Source organism: Rhinolophus hipposideros, assembly GCF_964194185.1.
Source record: "Rhinolophus hipposideros genome assembly, chromosome: 24".
NCBI lineage: Eukaryota > Metazoa > Chordata > Mammalia > Chiroptera > Rhinolophidae > Rhinolophus > Rhinolophus hipposideros.
This window is the reverse complement of record NC_138070.1, coordinates 1,900,659-1,919,361: the sequence shown is the minus strand read 5'-3', so window position 1 is coordinate 1,919,361 and position 18,703 is coordinate 1,900,659. Positions and strand designations below refer to the sequence as shown.

General features: G+C 48.6%; 1 protein-coding gene across 3 annotated transcripts in view; it reads left to right on the top strand.

Moving 5' to 3' along the window:
* GLT1D1 (glycosyltransferase 1 domain containing 1) overlaps positions 1–18,703 on the top strand; it is a 64,009-nt gene that overhangs the window by 35,617 nt on the left and 9,689 nt on the right. For 2 of the 3 annotated variants that reach the window (XM_081036380.1, XM_081036379.1), the window contains 3 exons: positions 11,429–11,472; positions 12,816–12,936; positions 16,701–16,799. In XM_081036380.1, coding sequence (XP_080892506.1) covers positions 11,429–11,472; positions 12,816–12,936; positions 16,701–16,799 — 264 coding nt within the window. The remainder of the gene's footprint in view (positions 1–11,428; positions 11,473–12,815; positions 12,937–16,700; positions 16,800–18,703) is intronic. The other variant, XR_013992442.1, reaches the window with a different exon arrangement.

Genomic DNA, 18,703 nt, shown 5'->3' with positions numbered 1-18,703 from the left:
TCCTTCATAGTATTCTTGGATAATCCTTTGTATTTCTGTGGTGTCCGTGATAACTTCCCCTTTTTCATTTCTGATTTTGTTAATTAGTGTCTTCTCTCTTTTTATCTTAGTGAGTCTAGCCAAGGGTTTGTCGATTTTGTTAATCTTTTCAAAGAACCAGCTTTTTGTCACATTAATTTTTTCTATTGTCTTTTTGTTCTCTATTTCATTTAGTTCTGCTCTGATTTTTGTTATTTCCTTTCTTCTGCTGACCTTGGGTTTCGCTTGTTCTTCTTTTTCTAGTTTTTTAAGGTGTAACATGAGGTTATTTATTTGGGATTTTTCTTGTTTCTTGAGATAGGCCTGTAATGATATAAATTTCCCTCTTAAAACTGCTTTCGCGGCATCCCAAAAATTTTGGTAGGATGTATTTTCATTGTCATTTGTTTCTATGTATCTTTTGAGCTCTCCTCTAATTTCTTCTTTGACCCAGTCCTTCTTTAAAAGTATGTTGTTTAATCTCCATGTATTTGTGTTTTTTCCTGCTTTCTTTTTGCAGTTGATATCCAATTTCAAAGCTTTGTGATCAGAGAATATGCTTGGTATGATTTCAATCTTCTTAAATTTGCTGAGGCTGATTTTGTGTCCCAATATATGGTCTATCCTTGAGAATGTTCCATGTACACTAGAAAAGAATGTATAGTCTGATGTTTTAGGATGAAGTGCTCTATATATGTCAATTATGTCCAATTCATCTAATGTGTCATTTAGGGCTGCGATTTCGTTATTTATCTTCTGTTTGGATGATCTATCCATAGCTGTCAATGATGTATTTAAGTCCCCTAGTATAATTGTGTTTTGGTCAATTTCTCCCTTTAATTCTGTTAGTAGTTGCTTGGTATATTTCGGTGCTCCCTGATTGGGGGCATAAATATTGATGACTGTTATGTCTTCTTGTTGTATAGTCCCCTTTACCATTATGAAATGTCCATCTTTGTCTCTTGTTATCTTTTTCACCCTGAAGTCTGTTTCATCGGAAATCATTATGGCTACACCTGATTTTTTCTGGGTACCATTTGCTTGAAGTGTCAATTTCCACCCTTTCACTTTGAGTCTATGCTTGTCCTTGTAGCTGAGATGTGTCTCTTGTAGGCAGCATATGGTTGGGTTTAGTTTTTTGATCCAATCTGCTACTCTGTGTCTCTTTATTGGTGAGTTCAGTCCATTTACATTTAGGGTGATTATTGATATGTGAGGATTTCCTGTCATTCTGTCTTTAGTTTTCTGGTAAGGCTGTGTCTCCATTGTTTCTTTGCCTTTTTGTTGTTGTCTGTTATTTCTGTGTGGTAGTATTCTATGATGTTTCCCTCTGTTTCTTCTTTTATTACAGTATATATTTCAGATTTGGATGTTTTTTGAGTGGTTACCCTTGAGTTTATGTAAAAGAAAGTTTGATATTTAGAGTATTCCAGTTTCTTCAGTCCGCTTACTTTCTCTATTCCCATATTCCAGTTCAGGCCTTTACGCTCCCCCTTTTTATGTTTTGGTTGCCACAAGTTGTCCCTGTTGATGGTGGTCTAATAGCCTCCTTTAGTATTTCTTGTAGTGCAGGTCGTGTATTAGAAAATTCCCTCAGCTTCTGGATGTCTGGAAAGGTCTTTATTCCTCCTTCATATCTAAAGGAGATCTTTGCTGGATATATTATTCTTGGCTCATGATTTCTCTCTTTCAATAGTTTGAATATTTGGTTCCATTCCCTCCTAGCTTGTAGAGTTTCTGCTGAAAAATCTGATGATAATCTAATGGGCTTTCCTTTGTAAGTTACCGTCTTCTTTTCCCTGGCTGCCTTGAGGATTCTTTCTTTATCATTGATTTTAGACAGCTTCAATACAATGTGCCTTGGTGAAGGCCTGTTGGGATTGAGGTAATTAGGTGTTCTATTTGCTTCTTGGATTCGAGGATCCAGTTCTGTCCACAAGTTTGGGAAGTTCTCATCGACGATTTGTTTGAATATATTCTCTGTTCCCTTCCCTCTTTCTTCTCCTTCTGGTATGCCCATTATTCTTATATTGCTCTTTCTGATGGAGTCAGAAAGTTCTTGTAGAGTTCTTTCATTTCTTTTAAGTCTCAAGTCTCTTTCTTCTTCCCTCTGTGTAAATTCCAGGTTCCTATCTTCGATGTCACTGATTCTTTCCTCCATCTGGTCAACTCTACTACCTAAGCTGGATATTTTATTGTTAATTTCTTCTATTGAGTTCTTAATCTCCAGAAATTCTATTTGGTTCTTTTTCAAGATTTCAATCTCTTTTGTAAAATGCTCATGGTGTTCTTTGATTGTGTTTCTGAGTTCATTAAACTGCCTTTCTGTGTTTTCTTGCATCTCGTTCAGTTTTTTCAGAATTGCGATCTTGAATTCTCTGTCATTTAAATCACAAAGGTCCATATCTCTAAGTTCCTTTTCTGGAGACTTTTCACTTTCTTTCTGAGCTATCTTGTTGCCTTGGTTATTCATGGCAATCACTGATTTACTATTTCTCTTCCTAGACATCTACAGGAGTGTCTTCTGCAACAGGTTGATAGGTATGCGAAGAGCTTTTGGAGTTCCAAAGCTCTTTCTGCACCAGATTCAGAGCCCGTTTGTTTCAGCAGTTCTGTTTACTCCTGCAGGGATCCGCCCAGATAGGTGGGGCCAGGGGCGGGGTGAGTTGTGAGAGGTGGCCCAGAGCAATGGCGGCGACCACCACCACAGCCAGTCCTGCTTCCACAGCTCCCTCCCCTTTGCCGGAACTAGTTGAGCTGCGAATCTGTGTCTGCGGTCCACAGTTCTCAGAGCAGCAAATATTCTGTCCTTTGATCCGACACTGCTACTTTATCGCTTCTAGCACCGGGCAGGTGGGGGCGGGGCGAGCTCTGGGAGGGTAGGGAGGTGGCGGCTAGTCTCCGTGCCTGAGGCTTCCGCTCTCCGCTCGGCAGTGAGGGCTTAAACCACCGACTTCAGCCCTCTTCCCTCAGTCTTTGCTCCGAGGTCTGCCGTGAGCGAGCGTTGGGTTCAGCGGTTTTGTATGCTGCCCCCTCCGCCCTGTGGGCCGTGAGCGGAGCCCTAGCAGTCCGAGTCCTTCCCTCTCCCGCAGTTGCGGAAGATCCGGGCGCAGCGGGCTCCGAGCACTGAGCTAGGTCTGTGTCCTGCGCCCGCGCGGCTCCGTCTCCGCACTTCTCCTCTCCCTCCTCCCCCGCTCGCGCGATTCACCCACCTGGAGGTGAATTCAGTAGTCGGCCTCTTCGTCTTGCCTGTCTGCTGTGCAAGGAGTCCTTTGTGGAGTTATTGTTGTCCGATTCGTTGTAAATTCCAGGGGAGCGTTACAGAGGCTCACCTCACGCCGCCATTTTTTTCTCTCTCCACTGTCTGCATTTTCATGGTTACATTCTATCTATGGCACGTGACACTGGCTTTCCAATTACAAACATTTCCTTTAAAAATAAACTGAGCTGACTGCACGAAAAGTACCAAATAAGCCGAGGGACAGATGGCATGCAGCTATGACACACTGTGAAAGTGGGCGCAAATGGCTGAAGTTTGGGCAACGGCTCTCGGGCTGCTGGTTTGCTTGGGTGGAGCTGGGACTGCAAGTACTGAGAGGACATAGCCAGGAAAGGGAGCCCTGGTGTGGGAGCCCGACCTGCTGTGATGGTCGCGATCTGACGGTCCCGAGACCTTCAGTTCACTGCCATGAATGACTGATTCTAAACCACTTCTTCCAGAGGCGTCCACTGCTCATCATGGAAGCCCCTGCAGGGAGTGGGGAAATGCATCCCCTGGTGGCACATGTGCCCCCTAGCAGACCAGTGATAAGCACGTGGCACTGTGCCACCTTCACACGTAGCCGAGCTTTCTTAGGATCTGGTCACTTTCTCCGTTCGCGGGAGAGACCAAGGCTTCCAGATCCGAATGTGCTACAGTAAGTCACAGAGCCGTCTTCTCAGCCTCCCAAAGGCCCCACCTTTCACTGTCATCACCTTGGGGGTTAGGATTCCAGCACATGAACTTGGGGGACGGCGCAGACATTCAGGCCACAGCAATTTCCCACCTTGTAAAAGGTCTTCATCAAGTCTAAGGGGTAAACAAAAGCCACCACCCCACAAAACTTGATGGCATTTCAGCAGACAGAATAATTTGTTTCTAAATTTCTGAAGGCAGCATTGAATCCAGTGAGCCACAGACCCCTTTCAGTAGCCGGTGCGCCCCGTTTCCCTCTGCCCCACAGAAGACTTGAACCTGATACGCGTAGGCACACGTTTCAGAGCCTCCCACGACGCAGGCAGGCTGCTGCCTTTAAGTCACGTGTGTGTCTGCTTTTCAGCCACAAGGAGCGGCACGCTGGTGAGTGTTCACAGCCGTTCTCTGGGGATGGGGGAGAGAAGCCCTGTTTTCTAAAAGCCCTATTTGCCTATTTCCATGGCGGTAAGAACTTTTCCCACGGTCAGGTTCCCGTTGTCAGGCAGCTGTCACTGATCAGAGTTGAGAAGGGAAGTGGCTGTGCACAGCTGGCTCTCGTGAGCTGACAGAACCCAGGCAGCACACTGGGCACAGCGAGACACACACACACACACACCACACACACGGAGACACGCTTTACCAAACAACTCCATTTACCTTCATGCTCTGCTACGCTATTCTAGTCCATGTCATTTTAGAAAAGCTTGTTTTTAACCCCCAAATTCATTTCATGCTGAGCTCCGTAATCTGAAGTTTGGAAAACACTGACGTGGCCCCACTGGACCCTGTGTGTGTCCCCTAGACGTGTTCCCCCGTAAGGTCAGTGCATTGGCTGTTTCCTCAGCGAAACTCTCTCCCCAGATCTTGTGGCTCAGAGGTGGCCTGTCAGGTCTGCTTCTCACGGCCACTCAGTTTCAATCAGCTGCCCCCAGCATCGTGATCAGATTTCCAAACGTCTATCAATTTTCAGAGTCAAGGATTCAAATCACCATCATGTCTGAACACAGAACTAGCAGGAGACAAAAACGATTTTACGTTTGAATTTGAACCTGTACTACAATGTTACAGGTTAATACGCTGGTAATCTGGAAATGGATTTGAGAAGTGGGTCAGAGGTCAAATCTTGGGACATATTAAAATCCGTATTTTAATGGCGATCTCATCTAACAGATAAAACGCCCCAAGTACTACAATTATTTGTGACATCTGATGTGAGTACACTCTACTTTGGTACCTGTCTTTCTTTGTTAACTGCACAGCTCAATGACTGAATCGACTCTTTAGGTAAATTACACACTTTCGGAGGGCTGCAGCTTTTCCAGGTCAGGTGCGGCACCTCTTCGCACAAAATTGCATCGACTTGGTTAGTTAATACGTCTTGACAAAGAGCAGTCTACTATTAGCGGTAATTGCGGTGCTCACATCAGTTATTTCCTCGCGTCCATCTCCCCACGGAGAGACACCTCTGAGGACGGAGCTGCAGCTCAGTCAGTGCCCCATGGCTGCGAGCATTAGGCCAACGTCAGCAAAAGATGTTTATCAGAAGACTGCCAGAGCTACTAAGAGAACTGAGGGGGAGGGTGAAGGCCAGGCTCGCACTGTGGCAGGAACCAAGAAACCCCAGAGGCCAGAAGTCTTAGCCGGGAACACTTTACTCCAGGCAGCACACCTGGGAAAACCTACTCCCCCAGCTCTGTCTCCGGATCCTTCTGTTCACGGTCCATGGTCCAGGTACCCGATTCCACGTTCAGCAGACCGTACCCAGTGGGGAGAGCAGAGGAAGAACTCCCAAAGGAAGCGGGGCTCTGGTGGAAGAGGTGACATTGATGCTGAGTGGTCCAAGAAAGCCCAGATGCCCACAGCATACGTGGATTACCTGTTGGTTTTCATCAATGACCAAACGAAAGAGCTGGAGACTATCATCGGTCCGTGGTGCGAATACGATGGCCACTGTCTGTCCCGGGCATGCACTCAGTGCTTTTTCCCCATTCTTAGTGGTGAAAGGTGTGCTCAGACGGCCCAGCTGTAGTAAGACTGTCACCGCTTCCTTCATCCTGTTGTGGATGCCCGATAGGGACTGGCAGGCTTGGGTATCTTTATGTACTTCCTGTCCGTTGACATAAGCAAAATGTACATTGTCATATATGTATATACCCATCGTGTGTGTGTACAGTTTTACTTCCTTATTTATTTCTTCACAAACTTACTGAGTGCCCCTGTGCTGGAGGCACGTGGGTGTCCCAGTGACTGGCACAGACCTGGCGCCAACTGCCGTGGGGCATGAGTCGGTCAGGAAGACAGGTGGGAAAGAGTGATTCCAGGCTGCAGGCGTGCTGTCCGCAAACGGCGGTCGGGGCTGGGCGCAAAGCACCCTCGCAGCTGCACCTGGCCCCTCGCGTGGCCCTGCCCGGAGGCAGCTCCCTTCTTTCTGTGGACGGCCATCACTCCACCTTCTAACTGGCCTTTACTGCTCTCCCAACTACTTAAAAAATAGAGTGATGTTCCTAGGTGGCTGAAAAGTCTTCGGTGCGGTGTGTGTCTTATTTTTTAGATGCCGTACATCCGTTTGTTTGGGGGGCCGTTCTCAGCGACAACCTTTGAGAAACTTGGCTTTTAGTTGCACAGGGAATGTGCAGAACCATGTAGTGCTGCTACCTGCTGGCCAGTTAGGTAACACGTGTGGATGCAAACGGCATAATTTGTATCTGCCATGGGTATCAAGTATGAGATCTCTCCTGCTGGTGTTTCCTCTCTGTGTGGACGTGCTGGGATTCGGTACTGGCTGCGGGATGGCTGGAGTCTGGCGTTGATCTTCTAGAAGTTTCTTTGATGGCTCAGTTCAGCCGTGTCAGCAAGTATGTGGTCCCTGCTCGCAGGGGGGCTTTGGTGGCTGCATTTTTCTGGGGCTCTTTGATAAGGAGTGTGGAATGACTATTTGGTTTGGGCATGACTGCTTTATGACTTTCCTCCATGACTTCTTATATTGAAGATTATTTTCCTTAAGCCTGGGAGTTGAAACAATATGTTGTGCTGGAAATAAATAAGCTTAGAGGAAATGAGAATTCTTCTTTGTTGCTTGCAATGCTTTTGCTTTTTAAAGTTTCATAAGATGTGCTCTCATTAAATAAAAACGTCTGTCCTCCCCTTTGTCTTTATTTTTTTCTGCTTGGCTTCACTGAGAGATTTGGAAATGAACTGACGTGGAAGGCAAATCAGAAAGGTTGGATGCAGTTTTCAGTTCACTTGAAGGTTACTTTGTCTTTAGTTAAATTTTAGTTTGTGTTAGGTTTTGCAGTGTTCTGGTAAAATTTGATTTTTTTCTCCTTGATGAATTGCTTTTGCCCAAATAGTTAATCATGAGAGCAGAAGCATGCTAATAAAATTAGAAACGAGGAATTTCTGACTAAAAATAACCATAAGCAAAATGTCTCGAACAAGCATCCATGGAGCCGAAAAGTGGCTTTCACTGGCCTGTTCACTCGGTCGTGATACGACGTTAGGGTTAGGATTAAATGCGGAGACTTTGAGCAAAAAGAATCAGCAAGGGGAAATGGGAGGCGGGGTCAAGTGGAAATCATTCATTCAGCAAATACGACTGAGCGCAGAAACGTGCACAGGCCCTGGACGTGGCCTTGGGCAGGGAATGGAGACGTGAGAGGAGATGAACTGGTGACAAGAAGGGGCACCTGTGCTGTGAGGAGGTGGCAGGAAAGCGTGGGGAGGAGATGTTTCTTCTGGTTTGGATGACGGAGCAAGAGACGTGGCACCTGCCTGTGCTTGGGAGGAGGGGGGTGAAGAGGTTTGCGGGACAGGGGGACCTTCCTGGTGGAGAGAATGGCACCCCTAAGAGAGAGGTGGGAAGGAGAAGGTGCAGGCGAGGACAGGGGGTCAGTAAATAGGTGAGCACTGGCTTATGAACCACTGGATAAAACCCACTAGGCGCTAGAGTCAGTCTCCAGAGACAGGCTGCCGGAAATGGGTTCATGGCCCAGCATCTCTCTTGCTGTGTGAACCTGGCCAAGTCACCCAGCTCTCTGAGCGTCAGGGCCCCCCCGCCTAAGGTCGGGGTAATTGTAACAGGATTACTGGTAAGAAATGAGGTTAACGCACGTACAGGACTTCACACAGGTTGCCAAGCAGGAGCGGGAAGAATACAATCGGTACCGGCGGCCACAGACAACCAATCACACGGTCGGAGGTTTTCTCTGATGATGTTACTAGGAATAGAGCTGGTCTGCAGCCTCCACGCGTCCCGCTGTCCCCCCACGTGTCCCTCTGTCCCCCCTCATGTTCCTCTGTCGCCCCACGCGTCCCGCTGTCCCCCCACACGTCCCTCTGTCCCCCCTCGTGTTCCTCTGCACCCCCACGCGTCCCTGTCCCCCCACGTGTCCCTCTGTCCCCCCACGCATCCCTGTCCCCCACACGTCCCGCTGTCCCCCCCACATCCCGCTGTCCCCCCACACGTCCCTCTGTCCCCCCAAGCAGCACCTAGCTGGCCAGCTCCACCGAGGGAGGGCACGTACGGAGGTGGCTGTGCTAAGGCTCCTACAAGGCCCATGGCCGCCAGCCCACGTTCTTCCCCGCGGCCCACAGGCACCTATGTAACCATCAGGAGTGGAAACAGGAGGCAGAGGTCAGGGGCTGGCAATTTTTCTGTTTTCATTGGTATGTGAACTTTTGAAACAAAAGCGGAGAGTTAGAGCATTAGTGCGGGTCCGAATGTTTCAGCGATTAAGTTTCGGCAGTTGACTTTCGCAACAGTCGTCAATAAGCCCGTTACATTTTTCTGGGTAATGCCAGCATTTGGAGTTTCTTAAAACAAGCAGGGTTCTTACTGATGTCAAGTAAATGGTGTTTGCAGCATTTTTTAAATTCCTTTTTAATTTTTATGTTCATCCATCACAGTTGACATTCAGTACTAGGTCAGCGCCAGGCGTACAGCATAGTGGTTGGACATTTGTATAACTTACAAGGTGATTCCGCAGTAAGTTTAGGACCCACAGTTATTACAGTGTCACTGACCATACTCTCTGTGCTGTACTTTACATCCCTGGCTGCTCTGTAACTGCCGATTTGTACGTGTTAACCCCTCCCCCTTGCAGCATGCACGTGCCTGTTTTGAATGTTGTCTGTCTTCTGTGCTGCTCCTGTAAGTTTGCTGTTAAAATACATCAAACTTTAACATACTCTTTCTAGGAATGACTTCAGTTTTCCTTATACACCCAAATTTGCTGTGTTAGCTTTCAAAGTGACAGCGTATTTTCAGGGTCATGAAGGAACTTAGCATTACCAGTTTCTTGGGGTACATCTCGGTCACACCAGCAGTCTGAAGGGTTTGGGGTTACACACACACACACGCACCGCACACTGAGATGAAGTTTCTGGAAAACAGAATGATTTCCGTTAGCATGATAAACTATAGGGTTGTTGTTGTCACACTCGTCATAAGACTGGGTTTGTCATTCCTTCGAGGTACTGGCAAAGTGTGACTGAGAACAGCAATTGAATCCGTCTTCACTCCCAGCTCATCTGAAGTAACGGGATCTCACCATCCTCCTCAAATGTGTTCACATCCTCCTCTGCCTGTATCTTTGAAGCAATGTTTCAAACTTTGGGTTACACTTGCATACATTTAAGAACATTTTGTCAGTTCTTTTTAAATTGTATTCATTGTTAATAGCACGGGGGGGGGGGTGCGGTGGGGGGGGAGTACCAGCCTCTTGGTTGTTTTGTTGCAGTTTGCAGTTGGATGAAGCAGAAATGGTAAGTGTATCCGGCAGCCTCATCCTCAGGGGGCGTGTAGGACCCCTGGGATAGCCAACAAAGGGTCCGAGGTCGGCTCGGTGCCTTAGTAGGTGGACGTACCTGGGAGGAGGTCGGCTGCGCTAATGCATGGTGGTTTGCTTTCCGGCCAGCGGTGTGGCAGGTCCCTCTGACACAGCGACTGCCTGTAACCACCTCCCCACCTGAAACCTTAGGAAGAGTGGCCGTGTCACTGGGCACTGCACATCTGGGGCGAGCTTCAGACAAGCTGGGACCAGTGGCACAAGATGCTGTTCATCATCCCGGGCAGGCTTTGATATTTAACTCTTTTCTTCTGCTCGTATAGAAGTTGCAGTGTCCCAGGCGCCACTCTAAACACGGATGTATTTTAACCCACTTAATCCTCCCAAGGCGCTGTTATGTTCATTTGTAAAATGGGGAAACCGAGGCGGCGAGGTCCGTTAGTGTGAGCGGCAGGGGGTGGGGGTGGGGGTCTGACCCTGATGTGTCCCAGAGCCCCACCCTCTCCGTGGCCCCGTGCTTCTGCACAGGAGTTTGCTGAAAAACCCGTGCAGTAAGAGACTGCTAGCACATCAGCTTGAAAACACTGCTCTTCATTGTTGCATGGATTCAAAAAACATGTCAATCACCAGAGGTGCGGCGGGACAAACATAACAGCTGTCCCAAAGGACGGACTCCCCCCAGACGTGACATGGGAGTGCAGTCCACACTCAGGGCTCTGGGGGTGCCATCATGAGGGAGCTGCACTTGGCTTCTTTGTAATTGAGATAGAGTTCAGGTGCCATAAAAATCACCATTTTAAAGTGTATAATCCAATGGGGTTTTTTGTTAGTATATTCACAGTTTGCAACCATCACCCCTACCCAATTCTGGATATTTTCATCACCCCAAAGAAACCCCACACCTACCGGTTAGCGGTCACCTGCATTCCCTCCACCCCCCCGTCCCTGGCAACCACAAATCTACTTTGTTTCTCTATGGAATTGTCTATTTTGGACGTTTCCTATAAAGGGAGTCACATGATATGTGGCCTTTTGTGTTTGGCCTCTTGGACTAGCGTGTGTTAGGGCTCATCCATGTTGGGGCGAGTGTCAGAGCTTTGGTCCTTCCATGGCTGAGTAATATTCCACTGTGTGGATGAATCACCTTCTGTTTCATCATCAGCTGATGGACACACCCTTGGCTTAAAAATTGTGTTTCTGGGAAGGCTCCCTGTTAAAAAAACTAACATTGGAATTCTGTCCTTTGTCTTAGATCTACTCAGGGTTCCAACTCCTTCCGCCTCAAAGGTTTTACGACAAATCCATCCACTGTAATGCACTGTACTGCGTAGACCTATCTCAGGTGCTGTCAGGTTGTCCCATGGCTGTCAGAGCTTCTGTCCTGAGGCCCGGGGTCGGGTGGAGGGCGCTGGCCCTACTGCACCAGGCTTCACAGACCAAGCAGCAGTCAGGAGTGTACGTGTACGGCTCGGGGACCTTCTCCCAAGTCTTTCTCTTCTCCTGGTTCTTAGTACATAGCCGCTGCACGCAGGGGCATCCTTGCCTCCTTGACTTGGTTTTTCTCCCTTGCTCAACTGTCGAGTCTGCTTCTCTTGCCATTATACGCAATTCTTCTGCGACTTAGGCTCATTGCAGGCTTTTCCTAGAATATATCTTTGTCTCTTTTCAGGTTGATCCAGTGTTTACAAGGGAAGTGAAAGCCAAAGTGCAGAGGTGAGCACAGGGAGGGAGGGGCCTTTTGCAGGAGAGGAAGCCGAGTGGCCAGCCCATCGGCCCAGTGTCCGTGTCCTGGGCTCGGTCCCCGCACGTTACAGATAATTCCTCACTTCATCCCCCCAGTGGTCCCGTGAGCCCCCGGGCACTGCTCCTTTCCCATTTACAGGCAAGGGAACTGATATCCTCGGAGTCTAAGCCGCTCCCTAAGGAGTGGCAGAGGTGCCCAGCCTCGCTAGTTCCGGGAAAGGCCAGTGAAAACCATGCTGAGAGGATGATGTGCGCCGGTCACATTGGCACAAATGGAAAAGTCAATATTCAGGGTTTGGTAGAGTATGGGGAGCTGTATCCCTCTCCCATTCTGCTGCTGAGGGTGAGAACTGCCACCCGCTCCTTGGAGAGCAGTTTGTCAGAGTGTCTGAGGTTAACTGCATTTGTCTGCCCCGATCAGAGACCTGCCCACTCTGGCTTAAACATACTGGGGCTTAACTGTTCCCATAAAAATCTGACATGGTTGGTCCAGGACTCATGGCCTTGGGCTCCTGTCTCTCTGTCCTGCCATCCTTCACCTGTGGCTGCGAGTGTCACCCATCACGTTCTGCATTTTCGGTGGGGGGACAGGCCAGGGCGAGGGCCAGAGGAGTGGCCAGCCTCTGTTGAGTGATTCCTCACAGACCCAGGGATTCCAGCCCACCATACTGGCGACCCCGTCACAAACGGGACCGGGGATGGCGATGGTTCCCCGTACTCACTCCGCTGTCCTTACATTGCTCATAGGTACAGAAAGCACGTATGTGAAGGCATAGCCAGTTATGTGAAAGGATTGTATCCGAGTCATGGGAGTCATGGAGAGGGGTGGGGGCCGGAGAAGAATCAGTGTTGTTGGATGAAAAATTTTAAAAAGGCAAAACCGAGAGGAAAAAACATTGTCACCTGTGGGTGGTGGGAACGGGGGTACTTGTTGCCTTATTCTATTTTAGTATTTCTCTTTCTCTCTGTTTATTACACGTCTAATATGGTCTCTATAGGGATCTTTAAAAAATTATTTGAAAAGTTGAATTCGAAATAGGATGTTGTGTAAATCTTGTACAGAAAATGGCAAACACATTACCTGTGACTTCCAATGTCTGAGATGTCTCCTTTGTCACATGTATTCAAACAACAGCTGAGCTGTTAGCGGGCTGTCTCCCTCCCTTATGAGGGTGGGAGATAGATTCTCAGCCCAATATTGCTTTTTGTATCCCACCTCGATCAGTGACCTTCCTAGAGACTGCGGGGGTTCCTCCACAACTGTCACCTGTCCTCCCAGCCCTCCCGTAAGGTCCCTGCCCATATCGTTCCAGGGCCACTGGGGTGCGACTGATCCCCGAGATGCCTCAGCATGACCTCCACGCGGTTGTGAAGAAGTGCTTCGCGCTGGTGAACAGCTCTGTGTCCGAAGGCATGTCTGCTGCCATTCTGGAGGTGAGGACGTAATGGGACGCTGGGTGTGCACCCAGGAAACTGTCCGTCACCCCTCTTCTTACTGATGGAGGTGGTGTCTTTGTCCAGGTCCTGCCTTCTCAGAGCTTGGAAAAAGCAAAGTAACATTTCCCTGGGCGCTCAAAAGTAGTTCTTAAGTTCTCTCTGGGACTTAAAAAGATCGTTTCGTCTCTCGCTGCCATTTCTCCTCGCCAGTTGCCGACTAAAATAAAGTGAAGGCACACTGCGTCTGAGCCGCGAAGTATCACAGCGGGAAGGCAGCTGAGGTTGAGAAGGTTGGAAGGGGATGTGGGGTGCAGGTGTGTTTTCGCATGAAGCTCCGTTTCTGTTGGTTTCTTCCCTTCTTCAGTGTGCTCTCTAACCTAGAATCAGGGGTAAAGGGATGGGAGGAGAGCACAGTGGTACCTCGGCTTTTGAACATCTCTGTTAACGAACATTTTGGTTTACAAACGCCGTAAATTTTATGGATCTATGGTATCATTAAATAGTAAAATTCATGCTAAACTTGGTTTTAGGGGGTTGATTTTAATGGTCTGGGACGGTTTAATCCATTTTGCATTACTTTCTATGGGGAAACCGTGCCTCGGTTTTTGAACGTTTCACAACTCGAATGGTCTTCTGGAACGGATAACGTTAGAAAATCGAGGTACCACTATACTCTGAGATGCAGAGGGGGTGGTGGTGGTATCATCTAGTCTCTCCATCTAGCATTCAGCTCTATCAAATCGCTAGTCTGCTTGGGTTAAATGTGCACCTTCCCACACAACTCAGATCCGTTACCAAGTTGTGTGTTTCGCAGGGAGAGGCTCAAATAAAAAGCCCCTGCCGCTGAAATCCTGGGGGGTTCTGGCTGGACCGTCAGCTCTTCTGTAGGGCTCCATCTGCCTCGCAGCCCTTCGCCAGCTCTTTTCACTGGAGCGTTTTACGTGACGGGGTATTTTACCTGAGTGTCTTAGCTGCTTCGTGCGCCTTACGTACTTGAGGCACCAGTGTGTGCCCCGCGCGGAGGGGTTTCCTTTCTCTTATTTTGTTGTTAGTTCATTGTAGCTAGAGTCCTTTTGAGGAGTGGCATCTGCGAAGGGTGGACTCTGCTCCCTCCTGCTGGGGCCAGCCTGCGGGACTGGCTTTTCTCCATAGCATTACACTGCAGGCGGCAGCGTTCCTATTTCCTAGTTCTCAGTGCTGGCATCGCCCACAGCAGACATGGCATAAGCTCTGACTGAAGAGCATGTGATGAAGCTGCAGGAGGAGGGGACACACGTGGCCACGGGCCCCCAGGCCTTTGACTCGGCTGCATTTTCTCTCTCTCTCCATGCTGCTTCTTTCAGTGTGGGCTTAGAGTGATGCTATTACTGGGCTGTAAGTACCTGTAATAGCCATGTATTTCTTTGGACATGGGTGGAAATTACTGAATTTACTGGCCCAAAACGTACGATTCGTGAACCTCAGTGTTTCAGAGAATATGGCAACTAAAGCAGGAAAAACAAATCCTTCCTACATTTAAGAAATGACTGATGCTGTATGCCTGATATTTTCCTTTCATGTGGCATCATTTAAAAACAAAACAAAAAAGACTGAGTGCTGGGGGCGAGGCTACACCCCCACGCCCACGACTGATTCCGGGGTGGGGATGCTTTCAAAGCACGTCCCGTGGATTCGTAACGTGTTCTTCTCAGCCGCACGTCAATACCTCGGTCCGAGCTCAATGATTAGCATTAATCTCCTCTGTGGTTTAAAAGCCGCTTCAACTATAGTCACTGGGGCGATACACTTCACTCTTCACATTAGAGTTAAAATGTGCATTGTTACTGAGCCGGTCCTGGCGCTGCTGCTGAGTTATCCTTTCTCCGTAAATACACATCCCCCCAGCTTCTTAGGAAAAGGTAGAGTGGAATCCGGGAGCTTTATAACTCGCACACACAGCATTTCACCGCAGATGCCTTGCTGTCAAATCTCATTCACTTCAAAGGACAGGCAGCTGTGAGCAGTTCTGACTGCCTTAAACTGTTGTCGTGTGCCTTTTGGAAACTCCAAAATAACCTTTGGGCTGAGGGTTTTGAATGGAACTGATTTTAGAGGAGTGGGTAGGGTGCGTTTCATTAGCATTGATTCAGACAACGCGAGTGGTTAATCACAGAATAAATGCGTATTACTGTTGAAGGAAGGGATTTTTTGACCTTCCAGAATTAGCTTTGTTTTCTCATGGAAGCTTATACAAATCCCGTTTGCAAAAACACATACTAACATGATAACGTCCAAAACTTTAGCTGGATATACACTCCTATCACTAATCTGTTGTTTCAGGTTCGGGCTTATTACCAAGTTGAATTTGGCACAGAATTAAATGAACAGAATACAAAAAAAATATTTTCTTATCCAGGCCTTTCTCATTTAGGCTCTCCTCCCCGCCCCAGAACGCACACACGTGCACATGCACACACGCACGCACATACACGTATACACCCACACATACGTACACCGCCAGGGGTGAGGAAGGCCCCTTCTCAAGTAAAAAGCAGGAACAAGGTAATTCTGGGCTCTTAGCTTCCAGGTCCAGGCCCTAGAGGTTGAAGATTCATTTAAGGGCTTTTCAAGGACAACTGTGACTGTGTCATGTGACTTTTCCTGGGGTGTGTGTGTGTGTGTGTGTGGCAGTACGTGCCCCTCCCACCTTGAAAAGCGAATGGTCCTTTGATGTCACAGTTGGAAGGGTGCTCCTCAAATATAGTTTGGTGGGGCCAGTAGGAAAGTGAAGTACTTTGCAAGGTGCAGGACGGAATCAAAGAGCTGTACCCAGAATGCCACTGGCATCCCCACGGAGAAACACTCCTACCCCAGCGATGTGAGATCCGAATGCACGTGTGGAGGTAACTGAAGGTCACTCAGCCTTACCGCATCCCCACACGACGGGCCACGGTCACCAGGCTGGATACGCTCCCATCAAGGCCATTAACTCGCAAGCAAACCTCTGCAAGAACATCTGGACGGGGTGTTTTCTACCCGAGCTGTGCCTCTCAAGCCCTGTGACGCGTGAACACCATAAACATGGGGGCTGGAGCCCCCATTACTGTTTGGTCCTGCATTTTTGTTTTAAGGCTGCTCTGCCCTGCAGAGTGGACGCAGTGTCTCTGGAGAATCTATGAAGGTTTTGAAGAAGGTTGAATATGAACCTGATAAAGGGCTGAAGAGCTCCTGGCGCCGAGGCAGGTGGAGAAGGAACTGACTGCAAACAACTAGGTGTCAGACACCTCACTCTGGCACCTGCTCTTGCTTAAGACGTCTCCTTGATGAAAGACCCAGCCGGACAATCAGCTCTAATGCGTCTTTTGGAGCAAAAATTAATATAAGACCCGGTATTATATTACATATTATATTAATATTATATTACATTATGTTAATTATATTACAGACCCGGTCTTATATTAAAATAAGACCGGATCTTATATTAATTGTTGCCCCAAAAGATGCATTAGAGCTGACTGTCCGGCTAGGTCTTATTTTCAGGGAAACGGTATGTTAGAAAACGGTTACAGTGGATCGTTTTCCAGAACTTGGCAAATATGGTCATTAAAATCCAGTGCATCATGTGAAAATCCAGTGTTTCAACAGGGACATCATTTTGTCAAGCTGTCCTCTCTGGGAGCTGCCAGGGGCCCCGTTAACAGGAGAAGCTGTCCACGAACTGGCTCATCGGCCAGAGCCGCTTCTACAACCCCACCCACTTGTGTCCTCCTTCTGTCCTGCAGGCGATGGACCTGGAAGTTCCGGTCTTGGCCAGGAACATCCCGGGGAATGCGGCCCTGGTGACGCACGAGGTCACAGGACTGCTGTTCTCCGACCCCCAGGTAAGGAGGGGCTAGGCCCTGGCCCCCGCCTGTTTCGGTGGCTTTCGTGTGTGTCCTCTTGGTCTGACTTGCGTGATTTTGTCTGCTTGCGGCATCCGTCTCAGAACCAGTGGCTGCCCAGATGACACACGGTGTCTGCTGTGACCACGCGAGCAGCCGCCTGGACATGCGGCTGGAGAAACCAAGCGTCGGTCAGGAAACAGGAGACCCGAGTTGTACTCTGAGGCTGTGTGTGACCCTGATCCAGTCACGTCACCTCTTAGACACTGAGATTTCTGATTTCTAAACAGGCTCGCTTCACACACACGCCTGTCTCTCTAGAACATCTACTGGTGTTCAGAAGACTGCCCTACATCTGATCACAGTCACGTGTACAAAGAAGGCAGGGTACTTGTATGTAGACATGGATTGGAACAGAAAATAAAGGACAGTGCAGCTGACAAAGGGCACAGTGGGTGGACCTGGGGCACGTGTGTCAGGACATCCCGGAATGTGTGTTGAAAGGGATCCCCATTTGCCAGGTGCCAAGGTTCTAAGGATAGGCCCCCACGTGTCTATGTGCATGTGAACCCCTCGGGACAGCGTGCAGGCGTGGGGCCGTGGCCTGCGTCTCCCAGCTCAGACAAGAGTGGCTCAGTAACTGCTGCTCTCAGAGGGGTGACGGGGCTGAAGTGCAGGTACACAGGCAGAGCGGTGTGCAGGGCACAGGCCAGAGCTGGACCTGCTGTCACTGGGAAAGGCCCTGCTCCATGCCACCTACGTCCTTTAGGTGGTGAATACACCTCTTAGGCCCAGCCTTTGTTTCAAGCCTTTAGCCTTGAAAACTAGGTTGTACCCCCCATCGTCTTTATGAAAGCACATGTTATATTCAGAAACATAGGGATTTATACTTAAAAATTAGTCAGCTCAAAGACTTGAAAATACAGTTTTCCAAATTCCACGTAGGAGAGGTTTTATCCCCGATTCTTTTGCTTTCCCTTAATATAATCATGGGTCAGCCCTTTTCATGACCTGTGCATCAGAGTTGCACAGACCAGACAGAAGCCAGCTTCACGGTGGGGGGGGGGGACAGCAGGATGGCGGGGACCAGCCAGCCCCGCACAGGTGTGCTGCCTCAGTGGGGAAGCAGACTGAAGGGACAAAAGAGGCCCAGGGCTTGTCTGTTATGGTCTAGCAAAAGGCACGTGTACTTTCAATGCCTTTTGACAAAACTCCTATAACCAACATGACGTCGGAGTGTGAAGCGCTCAGGTAGTTACTTGCTGATTCTCTAAAGAAAGGCTAACTGCTTCCAGCACTGGCTGAGGTTTAGGATGAAGAAGAGTGTCTCCACCCTGGTAAAACGGTTTCATTCTCATCTCCCCAAACACAATGTTAGTACGCGTCGCAGCTCAATTTCAGAGCACGACCACTATCTCAGTGCGTGTCTGAGCAGCCGTCACTGACGCATGGGCGTGTCGGGCTGAACACCAGCACGGGAGCCTCTGGGTATCCTGACTTTGCAGAGCTTCTTGGACGGTACGGGCCTTTCTACTATGTGCAAATCACTGTCATGATGGCGACAGTTCTGAGTCAGCTCTGCTGGTGACCGGTCTCCCGTGAGCTCTCAGACACCATCTCACAGCAGGCACAGTTAAGTCGCAGACTTACTTTGATTCCAACTTAAACGTTCGTTGTACAAAGGATATTTACAAAACTAGCATGCTTTGCGTTTCACATGGGGCGAGGCTGCGTTTTTATCACATGATTTGAGAACATGCACTAGATACGGATGTGGCTTTGTTTTGTTTGCTTTGTAGCCGTGATCTGACTTGACCTAACACAGAGTCAGAGATGTTGCTTCAAAAACAAATAGGCCTTTTAAATGAGTCAGACTGTGGTTATAGTCTCTCAGCTAAGGAACT